At 41.0% G+C, this 14,036-nt stretch overlaps 1 protein-coding gene across 1 annotated transcript in view; it reads left to right on the top strand.

The window, feature by feature from the left end:
- The window catches only part of fbn2 (fibrillin 2), a 344,878-nt gene extending 335,863 nt beyond the window's left edge, over window positions 1–9,015 (top strand). Inside the window, exons 63-65 of the mRNA XM_080188736.1 lie at window positions 2,143–2,374; window positions 6,992–7,163; window positions 7,468–9,015. Of these exons, the coding sequence (XP_080044862.1) occupies window positions 2,143–2,374; window positions 6,992–7,163; window positions 7,468–7,842 (779 nt within the window). The 3' untranslated portion in view covers window positions 7,843–9,015. The remainder of the gene's footprint in view (window positions 1–2,142; window positions 2,375–6,991; window positions 7,164–7,467) is intronic.
- The last annotated feature ends 5,021 nt before the right edge of the window (window positions 9,016–14,036 follow it).

Genomic DNA, 14,036 nt, shown 5'->3' with positions numbered 1-14,036 from the left:
AATACTAGGGAATTTAGGGCTATTCAATCTCTCCTCCTAGGACAAATCCTCTCATTCTGATAAGCCTTTGGTTAGCCTTCCTTTAGTCAGAAAATTAAATTGTACACATTACTCCAGGGCCAGAATTGAACGCTTCCCCCTAGTGAGTTCAGAGGTGGTCGTGGGTGAGGGGGGAGCATGAAATTTCATGGACTGGACTCCCTCAGAGATCCTGCATGCCCTGACTTGGCCATGATTTTACAACGGGGCCTTGGATGGGAAGCCTGCCCTTGCTCCATTAAGGCTTTTAAGTGATTACTAATTTTGCTAATCATAATAAATTAGCTGGTTATCATGTCCCTAATAAAGGATTCTTGCATTTTCAGCACAATTGATGTTAACAATCTACCATTTGGTGTTTTCTTTCTCCTTTCTTGAGTAGCAGAGTTACATTTCCTCCCTTCCAATACAGAGGTACCAAGCTAAAATCCAAACAATTTTCAAAAATCAAAACCAATGCATCTCCTATCCCTGAAACCATCTATTAAGATCCAGGGAATTTGTCAGATTTATCCCCAATATCTCCACACTAAAAAGCTTGTTCTAATGCCTTAAATGCCTCATTTTCACCTGACCCTTGACTCAGCCACTATTTACTGAATATTTTCTTTTTGTCTCCTAATAAGACAGCTACAACATATGTGTTTAATGACTCTGCCATTTCCTTATTCCGCATTACAAGTTCTCCTGGCTCTGCATATTTGCTATATTTGCTTTCTCTAATATCTTTTCACAAACCTACTGAAATGTCTACAATTTTTTACATGCCTTTAGTTAGTTTACTCTCAGAACCTGTGTTCACTTTGAGAACCTGTGTTCACTTTCTTCGTCAACTTCTTCATCATCATTTGCTGTATTTTCAAATCTTCAGGCATACTATTCTTTTTGGTAATGTTAAATAAGCCTCTTCCATTAATTTCATACTATCATTAAACTCACTTCTTAGTTTCAATTGGACCAGTTTCCTGTGGGATTTTTATTATTTAAGGGAATGTATATTTGTTGTTTTAAAAAAAAGTTACTTTTTAAATATTTACAATTGCTTATCTACCATCATATCTTTTCACCTAGCTTCCTAAATAATCTAGCTTAAACAACTCATCCTTTATGCTCAAACAGTTTATTTTGCTTCAGACAATAAGATAGTCATTGTGTTACTGGAATACTACTCAAAGTGTGGATTTACGATTCAGAGGCGTGAATTTAAGTCCCACTGAACATTTTAACTTCAATTAATTAATAAAGAAATCTGGAATCAAAAACTATTATTTCAGTAACAATTAGATTGTTGTAAAAACCTACCTAGTTTATGGTTTTAGGGAGGATTTGGTCTATTCTATATGTTACTTGAGATCCAGTTTAATGTAATTGTCTTTTAACTGCTTATTGAACTGGCCTAAGCAGCCACTCAGTTAAGGGCAATTAGGGATGGGTAATAAATGCTGACCTTATTAGCTAAACTCCCACCTCATGAATTATTAAAAATCTTAACTGAATCACTGTCAATCTCAATATAAATTCCATCATGTTACGACGATTCACTGGCCCCTTAACATATTGATCCGAAAAACTACTTTGTATGCATTCTATGAATTTGTCCACCATATGATTACTGAAAATTTGAGTTGCCCTGTTGCATGAATAATAGGACTGTAAACCTATTCATAAATATTCAAGAAAAAATGGACACTTTACATGCCTATTGAATTAACAGGCTCTCACAATGAAACAAACTATTTATTCCAATCAAAGGAATAGATAAATGAAGGAAAGGTACTGATCTATTGGTTAAAAGCACAGGCTCACCCACTTTTCAGCACAGGGGAAGCATAGGGTTCTTTCCCTGTATCTAAATGGTGAAACTAGGGTTCCCAGATGTTGAACCACAGATTTTATATATTGAATCCTGTAAAGTATCACAGCCCACTGGTGAAAAGTCATGAAAGATTGGGTCACTTTTTGCGTAGCAGCAGCTCTGAGCAAAATGGATCCCCAGAATTCAGGACTGTGACTGGGAATCAGGCTGATCAGGTTTAAACATCAGAGCAGGCAAGTTTGTGTTATAACTTACCAATGATCTAAGTATTGCATCTTTACATTTAGATGAGAACGAATGCTCCAATCCAGCTTCTTGTGGATCTGCAACTTGCTACAATACACTTGGCAGCTACAAATGTGCCTGCCCTTCTGGCTATAACTTTGATGAGTTTGCCAGTAGTTGTCATGATGTGAATGAATGTTCATCCTACAAGAATCCATGCTCGTATGGCTGCTCAAACACAGAAGGAGGCTATCTCTGTGGCTGCCCACCTGGATATTACAGAGTAGGACAAGGGTAAGACCACAGCTGCTATTGCATTATTCATCAAACCAGGTAAAACATGGATAAGGTGGAACTTGAAAAGTCATTTTCCATCATTTTATTGTTTGTTTGTATCTCTTACACATGCTTCTTGTCAAACTCAGTGGATGGAATCTTTCTGTCTATGAAATGTTCTTCCACTGGGGATAGATGCAGGTCTACAACTGTCTTAACAGTGTTGAAATATTCCTGGAGACAGCACAGAAGAGCCCTCCAGTGGGAGTGCCATCCAGTTAAGGACAACAGTCTGACAAGGGAATCAACAAGCAATGAGACCGCCCAGAGCAGTATCCTACCAACAGCTGGACAGAAGAAGTGGGCACTTCTGCAGCACGTAGCAGAGAGTGGTTCAGAGTGGAGAGGCAAGGATCGCCTGAACCCTGCAGAGGAGATGGTTCTCTGCATCACAGGGCCAGTTGCAGTAGGGCCTGTTGTACCTAGTGTTGCTCAGAACGTTAAAGATAATGATCTGCTCCTGCCATATTTATAGAATAAAACCCTTGTTTATCATAGAATCCCGAGTGTACAAAAGGAGGCAGTTCAGTCCATGAAGCCTGCACCGACTCTCCGACAGAGCATGTTACCAAGGCCCACCCCCCTGCCCTATCCCACATAATTTACCATGCTAATTCCCCTAACCTACACAACTAAGGGATAATTCAGTACGGCCAATCCATCTAACCTGTACATCTTTGGGAGGGAACCCAAGCGGACATAGGGAGATCACGTAAACCCTATACGGACAGTCACCCAAGGATGGAATCAAACCCACTGCTTGGCACTGTGAGGCAGCAGTACTAACCACTGTGCCACCCTGTTGCCCATATGACATTTTTCCACTCCAGCACACCCTTCTGCTGCTCTGTGATGTGATGAGCAAGCTACTTATGGTCTGACCATGAATCTCTTGTTTCGCACCACAAACCCTCTTCCCTCACACCAACCTTTACCTATGAGCTCCTGCTTTGAAATCCCAACAATTGTTCTTCCCCACCAGAGGAGCTCCAGGAGGCGGCGGAAGGAGACCAACATCAAAATTCTAACGAACAAGCCCTGTTACTTGATCTGACACTCGCAGCCACCAGTTCAGACACGGGAACTGAATGTGCCATGGACATTAGTATACAGTTGAGGTCAGCAGCTGATGAGTTACCCAGAGAGGTCTGCAGCTAGGCCAGCGATAAAGAACTGTTCATACGTCAGCTCACAGGTGAACAAAACTGCAGATGAGAACTCCAACAGAGGACACAGATGAAAATCTCCATGAAATAGCATCCAGGAGGACATGTGCATGGGCATGCATGCTGAGATACTGGGTTCATCAATAGACATGCCAGGCTGCCTCCTGTTACACTCAAGGAACATGGAGGAGCCTGGCTGCAGTTTTGATGGAGGGGTTAATGTTGAGCTTGCCTTCTCCACAGTTTCTGCTCCATATCCCTGCTGACCTGTAAGCCCAGATGTACAGCCCCTGCTGCATTTTTATCTGTTGTAGCCTTTGAGCAGACCAGTCATCTACTCCTCTTCCCCAGTCGCAACCTATCCCTTCCCCTTTAAGGATGCAGCAATATTCTGATAATTCAAGGAGCTTACTGCAACACCTCCAAAACCAGTACAGAGTGCTCCAGTCGCTCTTCATTCAAAAAATGTTCAGCATAATTACTTTACCTGTAAGTAGGTTACCTGGTCCTTTAAGGACTGCTAGTGCAGGGTCAGTGTTTGATTTTTTTTTCTTGAGTGAACAGTGAACTCATTGTCTGCACATTCATTGCCCAAATTTGGGTTCCTGGCATCAGATCAGAAAATTGGACTGTATGACATCAGGATAGTGCTACATCAATGTCTCCTGGTTCACTCACATGATTCACTGGTGTACAACCTTTCCTCAAATTATGCCACACAGAAAATGGCTGACAGTGAAGGCCACACATCAAAAGCATTGCAAGGCCTGTAGTAATGCTGCATGAAGCAACGCTCCACCCATACTTGCAATCTTCCAAAGAGTAAATAACTTCTTTATTTATCCTTCCAAAATTATTCACCTCATACTTCCCTATACTGAATTAAATTTGCTATTTATCTACCTAGTCTCAAAGTCTGTGTATGTTTGGTGCGGTCCTCTACATTATTAGAACCTCTAATATTTGTTCTTGTACACATGTCATAAATCAGATTCTTCATAACTAGGGAATCGCGACATTTGAAATTTAGTGAAATGAGGCACATGTGAGCTGACAGAATAGAACATATTGGTGTGGTTCTGAAATAATTTACTTCTTTGTATGAAATCTAAGTTGGTAGACAGTTGCCAGGTGTACACAGGAATTCCCTGTTCATTCTTTATATGAGGAAAATCAAAGTGTCAAGTCACTTTTATTTGGACGCTTAAGAGATTTCACATAGATTGAGGAATTTCAAATACAAACTTTGATCAGCTTTCTTTCCTCTGCCTCATACTTCTAGCCCAAAGCTCAGGACTGCTCCCAATATCTCCTAACAGAAACCTGTGCTTCTTCAGCTGACAGTAGTATGCAAAAACCTATGACTGTTCCAACAGACTACCAGTATAAAATCAGCAGGCATCTATTAGTATAGACACGAAGTTGGCCAAGACCCAGGTACGCCAGTTCCTGGCCATAACCACAACAGTTTGATTTATATAGCACTTTTAGCATAGAAAAGCTTCAAAGAGCATAATCAGAAAGATGGGCACAGATCCAAAGAAGGTATTAAAAGGGCTGAATAAAAGCATGGTCACGGAGTTGAATTTCAAGGAAGGGATAAAATAAAGAGAGGGAGTTACAGGATGCAGAGGCATTTAGGGAGGCAATTCCAATGTCCGGAGCCTAAATCATGGAATGAATTAACCCAATTGACCAGCATTTTGCCAAACATTAACCTGAGTAAAGTAATGTGTTATGTAAATGTGTTGTAGCCATTAAATATTACAACAAGGCTGTGCTACCAGTTCCCAGTGCCTGAATCTCAAGCAGTTTACCTGCAGCTTAAAAGTGAGTTTGCTAACATTTGTTACAAGCAACATGAAGACCCAGGCATTAGCAACTGACGCCACTCACATGGGACTCAAGCAACATAATGATATCTTCTACCAAGAGACAGATACAAACAGAACAAATGTCACGGAAAGGGTGTGAAGTGTGTGAGAGAGAAACAGAAATAGCATAACAAATACTGTAAAAAAAAATTGATTTATTATTGTTACATCTATTAGTATATAGTAAAAAGTATTTTTTGCACATTATACAGACAAAGCATACCATTCATAGAGGAGGCAAAGAGAGTTGCAGAATGTAGAGTTAAAGTCATAGCTAGGGTGTAGAGAAAGATCAACTTAACGTAAGATAATCAGATTCAAAAGTCTGGTGGCAGCAGGGAAGAAGCTGTTCTTGAACCGGTTGATACATGTCCTCAGACTTTTGTATCTTTTACCCAACAAAAGAAGGTGAAAGAGAGTATATCTGGGGTGCGTGGGGTCATTAATTATGCTGGCTGCTTTTCCAAGGCAGCAGGAAGTATAGACAGTGTCAATGAGTGGGAGGCTGGTTTGAATAATCGACTGTGCTTCATTCACGATCCTTTGTAGTTTCTTGCAGTCTTGGACAGAGCAAGAGCCATAGCAAGCTGTGATATGACCAGAAAGAATGCTTTCTGATGATCATCTGTAAATGTTGGTGAGAGTCGTAGCAGACATGCCAAATTCCCTTTGTTTTCTGAGAAAGTGGAAGCATTTGTGGGCTTTCTTAACAATAGCACTGATATGGAGGGACCAGGACAGGTTGTTGGTGATTCTAGAAACTTGAAGCTCTTGACCATTTCTACTTCTTCCCATTAATGTAGACAGGGACATGTACTCCACTATGCTTCCTGAAGTCAATCGCTATTTCCTTCATTTTGTTGACATTGAGGGAGAGATTATTGTCATTGCACTAGTTCAGATTCTCTATCTCTTTCCTGTACTCTGTCTGTTATTCATCATTGTTTGAGATCTGACCCACAATGGTGGTGTCATCAGCAAATCTGAAAATCGAGTTGGTGTAGAATTTGGCCACACATCCACGGATGTACAAGGAGTATAGTAAGGGGCTGAGGACACAGCCTTGTGGGGCACTGGTGTTGAGGATGATTGTGGAGGCGGTGTTGTTGCCTATCATTACTAATTGCGCTTTGAGGATTAGGAAGTTCAGGACCCAGTCGCAGAGGGAAGAGCTGAGCACCGGGCTACGAAGCTGGAGATGAGTTTCATAGGAATAATGGTGTTGAAGGCTGAGCTGTAATCGATAAATAGGAGCCTTTGCTATCTAGGTGTTCCAGGGTTGAGTGCAGGGCCAGGGAGATGGTGACTGCTGTAGACCTGTTGCAGCAGTAGGCAAACTGCATTGGCTCCAGGCAATCTGGGAGGCTGGAATTGAACATGAATGTTTACAACTGAACTGATGTATAGGGCCAATTTTAACTCTTTACAAGTGGATAGGTCTTGAATGAGTTAAGATTTCACCCGTGATGGCAGTTCTGATATTAAATTCCACACATTGTTTCAAATTTTAATCTCCCTCTTAATTTACTCCATAGCCATTGTGTGTCTGGCATGGGATTCAATAAAGGCCAATATCTGCCTTTTGGTGGAGATCCTGATGATGAAAATCTTTTGTCACATGAAACTTGCTATGAATGTAAGATCAATGGCCACTCCAAGAATGGTGGCAGAAAGAGAAGAAGTGTCAATGGTACCATGTCGCATCAGGTAACTATCTCCTTTGTAAATAAACTGAAGAGCAACAGATTTTCTTTGTATGAAATAAATTGAACCAGAACTAAGGATTTAGAGATTCTAAGTTATATGTCATAAATATTAAGTCTTCACTTCATGGAAATGAAAAATGTACACTCGTGCATCCATCAAATAAAGAATTTCATGTCCAGAAGTATTTAAATATTGACTCCCTTTGCAGCCTATTTTGAGGTTTACCAATGACAGGAATGAAACATGCTAATGATTTCATAGATACAAATTACTAATAATACCTTGCTATTTATTTTGATGCTAGGATCAACAGATTAGTTTGGCTAGTCTGGATATAGACAACCCAGTCAAAATGAATCTAACTATCTCAGAGCTGAACCACAAGAACCATATTTTGGAATTTGTGCCAGCAATTGAACCACTCAACAATCATGTTCGCTATGTGATCTCCTATGGAAATGACAACAACTACTTCCGTATCCACCAAAAGGATGGTTTGAGCTACCTGCACTTGACCAAGAGGAGGCCTCTGGAAGGCACTTACACACTGGAAATCACCAGTATTCCCCTGTATAAGAAAAAAACACTGCAGAAACTGGAAGATAAAAAAGACAATGACTACCTCCTCGGTGAGCTGGGAGAAGCACTCAAGATGAGACTACAAATCCAGCTTCATTAAACTAGCTGAGACTTGCATTATTTCTATTCAAAATTATTCAATTAATTATCTCCACAAATATGTCTGCTTTCAAAAAGCTTTCACAAGTCAAGGGCTGTGATTCTACATTATGGACATCGTATCTTCATGTTTTTGCCAAGACTGCGTGACCCTTCTTTCAGTAACTGGGTTTTTCCACACTGCCATGTTAACAGTATTCCATATAACCTCAGTCATGGTTGCTGTATATTTAATATCACCTCAATCGCCTCAGTCAGTGAGCTCATATTTTACATGAGTGTGTGTGTGTGAATTGTAAATGGCTTCTAATTATGTAGACCAATAGCAATATAATGAGCCATTTCTCTGGATTACAGATAATATTATGTAACTGTTCATATCATATTAATACCAATATGCAATGCTAAGTCAGACTGTACTGTATACAATAGGGCATTCTCAGAGGAACCATTTCAATCACCACAAATCCTTCCCTTTCAAGTGGTGCAATATTTGATAACTGGTAACAGAGCCCAGAACAAAATGGGCTATATTTTTTCACCTTCATGTTTAAAGACAGTAGTAAATGTGTACTTTCATGGTGCTTGTACAGAAAACTGGTGCTAATGATATTTATTCTGTCAGGGTCAGCATACTGTACAACCAAAAACTAGATCTCATCAGCAAGTAACTGGCATTGGAATCTCTGTTTCAGTACATCATGATTTGTGCAGCATTTTACATTGTTTTATGTTTTCATTTGTATTTCATGTATAAAAGATAATGTGTGCACATTGAATGCCTGCTAGTTGCTAACTCGAAGATTGTAATGTCTTCTTTTTATATACTGTACAAATGTGTTCTATATCAGGGGTATATTGGTCAGCAATTGGTTCTTGTGAAAAATACATGAAAACAAATCTCAGTTTGTAAAAGTTAGTACCTCCCTGTTTGTAACAACAAGGAAATGAGCCTAATTTTAGTACATATCTGTTTTGTCTAAAGATGCATTTACATTGAAGATTTCTTAGCACAAAATGGCATTTTATTTAGAAGGGAGAAGAAAGATTTGTATAAAATTCTAAAAAAAACTGAAAAAGGAACATTTTGTTACTGGGGTGCTTTATTCTGTAGATTTGAGAGTATCAGTATGCCAACAACTTTTCTTACAATAAAGCTTATTATTTTGGGTTATATAGATTTTAAGTGACTAAATGTGTTACTTGTAAGCACATGTAGGTTTAAACCAGGAGCAATGTATATAGTTGCTCACAGAGAGCACCAAATAATAAATGTGGCATGTGCAACCAACTGCATTTGTCGAGCTTGTACATGGTCATCCTCAGTTTGGAGGGTGATTGGACATTGCCCTTTAAGAATAATGTGTCCTCACCAATCAGCTCTTTCAACCCCCTTCCTGTGGTTTAGAAAGCCCTATTCTGGCATGCACTTATAGTTCTTTTTTTCTCTTTATTGGCAGTAAAACTCTGCTGTCTCCCACTCAAGAAAATGTTGGCAGTCTTTGACAACCAGGTTTCTGTTTGTAAAGAAAATGATTCAAATCTTTCCCTAAAATCCCATGGTTATATAGCGGAAGTACTCAAAATCTTACACATCATTCTTGCTTCTTTTATGTGGTTTTGGTTTGTAGAGTTTTCACACAGCTTTCACTAGTGCCCTGTTCAACTGAGGCCCACTGTGCCCTGCAGCAGTAATTTCAACTCATTTTGACTTCTACCACATGCTTGTTGGCTAATGCAAGCTCGTACTTTTCAAATTTGCTCTGAACAGCTACCAAATCATCTGTCTACCTTATCTTCCACCATCAGCAGACTGTTCTAAAGCAAAAAACTTGCTCAAGTTTCAATACAAAGTTAGGCGAACATTCAATTTGTAGTAAGGTGATCCTGGTTACATGATTGACAAAAGCTTTGATTCAGCTCAGTGTTGAGTGAACATGGGAAAGCTTGTTAAAAAGCACTCACACGACAGATAGAAAAACAATGCTTGCTTGATGATGTCGACCAGATCCATCAGTCAAGTTTCATTTCACATCACCATATGCAAAAAAAGGAAGACGCATGAGTATGAATTTCACAGATAATCTCCTCCTATATCAATCAAAAATTGTTCTAAGGTATGGATCCAACTGCTGTGCTGATATTAGCTGACAGTTGTCCAGGTTCTTGTAGACATGCAGATAATTGCACCTTAAAGGGTGGTGCTAATCCAACTTCAACACCAACAATTAATGGGATGTGGCCTAAGCAAAGAATTTGCTGACAATACTTAATTTGTAAAAGGGGAAAATAAATTGTTAATTATGGATGTATCTGTTGAGGGAAATGTTACTAAAATTTGTCCAAACACGGTCAGTTTAATTAAACTAGCTCTGTATCTCCCCCAGAATTTTTTTCACTCCAGTATGGTTATAAGTCTCAATCAGGTTTCAGATTACTACAGTAAGGGGCCTTAGTTTCTGTCAAATTGCACAGACAAATGGACATTTTCCAGGAAGACAAATAGACTTTTTCATCTTCTTGAAGCAAAAAGGAGAACGAAAGAGAAGCGTAGAGGAAAATGACTTCAACTCCAGACGTTTCACTACCATTAATACGGTGTACTGTGGCAAAGTAAGGCTGAAACTCCAGTGAACTAATAAGAGTTATTAACAGAATAACTATACACACTACAGAGAAAACAAAAAGGTCTCAAACCTCACAGGCCCAAAACTCCCAACTCCTGGAACAAAGTATGGGTGGCTCCTGATTGAACCAGTAGGTTATATGACCCTTTCAGGGAAATGCCCCTTAAAGAGCTAATACACCACATACAGTAACTAAGATAATAACTCAATAGCACATTTGATGAGCACAATGAGGTCTGTGTTGCAATTGGGCGTCCCCAGTGACACTATTGTCAATTTAGTAAAAGTTGCCATTGTCCCAAATGACCATTGAGAATTGACTTGAGGATCACCACACACCTCAAGCAAGGGGTAAGGTTGAAAATAACTTCAGCCAGTACAGGAACTGAATCTGCAATGTTGGCATACTCTGCATAACTAACTAGTTGTTTGCACTGTCATGTTTTCATGCAGTTCCAATCAATTTGTGAACAGTGATAAAACAAATCTGAAACATTTTTCCCATAAAGTCATTGTAACATCCAGGCTACATAATCTCTCATTTCTATCAGGCTTTCTATTCATGCAACCACCCACAGGCTTTCTGATCAACATCCAAGGACAGATTAAATAAAAGCCTTCTATTCATAGGAAGAATCTACTTCCTCCAGCAAAGGCATCAAAATGGATTGATTGTGCACAGAAAACAGTCCACACGTTTTTTACATAAGAACATAAGAAATAGGAGCAGGAGTAGGCCATCTAGCCCTTCGAGCCTGCCCCGCCATTCAATAAGATCATGGCTGATCTGTCGCTGCTCAGTTCCACTTTCCTGCCCTCTCCCCATAACCCTTAATCCCCTCTCTTATCAAAAACCCATCAACCCGCGTCTTAAAAATATTTAGCGAGGCAGCCTCCACCACTTCAACGGGCAGAGAATTCCAGAGATTCACCACCCTTTGAGTGAAGAAGTTCCTCCTCAACTCCGTTCTAAACCGCCCCCCTTTTATCTTGAGGCTGTGCCCCCTAGTCCTACTGTCTTTTTTGAGCGGGAAGAGTCTCTCCACCTCTATCCTATCCATCCCATTCATCATCTTATACGTCTCAATGAGATCTCCCTTCATTCTTCTAAACTCTAACGAGTACAAGCCCAGTTTATTCAGCCTCTCCTCATAACTCAACCCCCTCAACTCCGGTATCAGCCTAGTAAACCTCCTCTGCACTCCCTCCAAGGTCAAAATATCTTTGAACAGGTGCGGCGCCCAAAACTGCACACAGTACTCCAGCTGCGGCCTCACCAATGCCCTATACAGCTGCAGCAAGACCTCCCTACTTTTATATTCAATCCCCCTCGCTATGAAGGCCAGCATCCCATTCGCCTTCCTGACCACCTGCTGCACCTGCAAGCTGGGTTTTTGCGATTCATGCACAAGGACCCCGAGGTCCCTCTGCACCGTCGCCTGCTGCAGTTTTTCGCCACGTAAGTAATAGTCCTTCCTACCATTCTTCCTACCAAAGTGGACCACCTCACACTTGCCAACATTAAATTCCATTTGCCATTTCCTGGCCCATTCGCCCAGCCTATCTAGATCCTTCTGCAGACTCTCCACACCCTCTGCACAATTTGCCGTTCCCCCAATCTTGGTGTCATCAGCAAATTTCGACACCCTACACTCGGTTCCCTCCTCCAGATCATCTATATAAATGGTAAAAAGCTGAGGCCCCAGCACCGACCCCTGGGGCACTCCACTAGTCACCATCCGCCAATCCGAATAGCACCCGTTGACCCCCACTCTCTGCCTCCTATTTGACAACCAATTCTCTATCCACGCTAACGCCCTACCCCCAACTCCATATCCCTTGACCTTCTGTAATAACCTCTTGTGAGGTACTTTGTCAAACGCCTTCTGAAAATCTAGAAAGACCACATCCACCGGCTCTCCTCTATCCACCGCAATACTGTACCCAGGCAATACTGTACTTACCCAGTAAAACTGTGTAGTATGCACACAAACTGTCCAGCTAATTTGACTACTTAAGTTTCAGCTGTAGAAAAGAATCAGGTTGAGGAATTATGTAAACTACTTCAGCAGTTTTAAACAGAAACCTCAGACAAAGGCACTAAAGGTCTTAGAAACATAGAATAGTACGGCACAGTCCTTCAGCCCTCAATGTTGTGCTGAGTTATGTCCAAACCCAAGATCAAGCTATCCCACTCCCTATCATTCAGATGTACTCCATGTGCCTATCCAATAATCGTTTGAAAGTTCTTAACGTGTCCGATTCCACTATCACAGCAGGCAGTGCATTCCACATCCCTACCACTCTCTGAATGAACATCAGACATCCCTCCTATTATCTTCCACCATGAACCTTATAGTTATGCCCCTTAGTAACAGCTACAGCCACCAGAAGAAATATTCTCTGAATGTCCAATCTATCCCCCTCATCATCTTATAAACCTCTATTAAGTCGCCTGTCATCCCCCTCCGCTCCAAAGAGAAAAAACACCAGCTCCCTCAACCTTTCCTCATAAGACCTACCCTCCAACCCAGGCATCGTACTGGTAAATCTCCTCTGCACTCTCTCCAATGCTTCCACATTCTTCTTATAATGAGGTGACCAGAACTGAACACACTATTCCAAATGTGGTCTCACCAACGTCCGGTATAGTTGCAGCATTACCCCACAGCTCTTAAACTCAAACCCCCTGTTAATAAACGCTAACACACTGTAAGCCTGCTTCATGGCTCTATCCACTTGGTGGCAACCTTCAGAGATCTGTGAATATGAACCCCAAGGTCTCTCTGTTCCCCCATATTCCTTAGAATCTTGCCGTTGATCCACATTCAAGTTTGTCTGACCAAAATGAATCACCTCGCACTTATCAGGGTTAAACTCTATCTACCATTTTTCAGCCCAGCTCTGCATCCTATCAAGGGCTCTTTGCAGCGTGCAAGAGCCCTCCATCTTATCCACTGCTCCACCAAACTTGGTGTCATCAGCAAATTTACAAACCCACCCTTCAGCCTCCCCTTCCAAGTCATTGATAAAAATCACAAATAGCAGAGGACCCAGGACTGATCCCTGTGGTACACCTCTGGTAACTGGCCTCCAGGCTGAAAATTTTCCTTCCACCACCACCCTCTGTCTTCTATGAGACAGCCAGTTACTTATCCAATTGGCCAAATTTCCTTCTATCCCACACCTCCTCATCTTCTTCATGAGCCTATCATGGGGAACCTTATCAAATGCCTTGCTAAAATCCATGTATACAACATCAACTGCTCTACTTTCGTCTACACACTTAGTTAACTCCTCAAAGAATTCAATCAAATTTGTGAGACAGGGCTTACCTCTCACGAAAACGTGCTGACTATCCCGATTAAACTGCATCTTTCCAAATGGTCATAAATCCTTTTTCTCCGGACCCTTTCCATTAACTTACTGACGACCGAAGTAAGACTAACTGGCCTATACTTACCAGAGTCATTTCTATTTCCTTTCTTGAAGAGAGGAACAACATTTGCCACAATCTCCATGAACAGCGAGGACCCAAAGATCAAAGCTAAAGGCTGTGCAGTCTCAT

Source organism: Carcharhinus amblyrhynchos, chromosome 5 (assembly GCF_965287045.1).
Source record: "Carcharhinus amblyrhynchos chromosome 5, sCarAmb.v2.hapA, whole genome shotgun sequence".
Lineage (NCBI taxonomy): Eukaryota > Metazoa > Chordata > Chondrichthyes > Carcharhiniformes > Carcharhinidae > Carcharhinus > Carcharhinus amblyrhynchos.
Note: the sequence above shows the minus strand (reverse complement) of the source record. Positions and strands in the feature narration are given on the sequence as shown.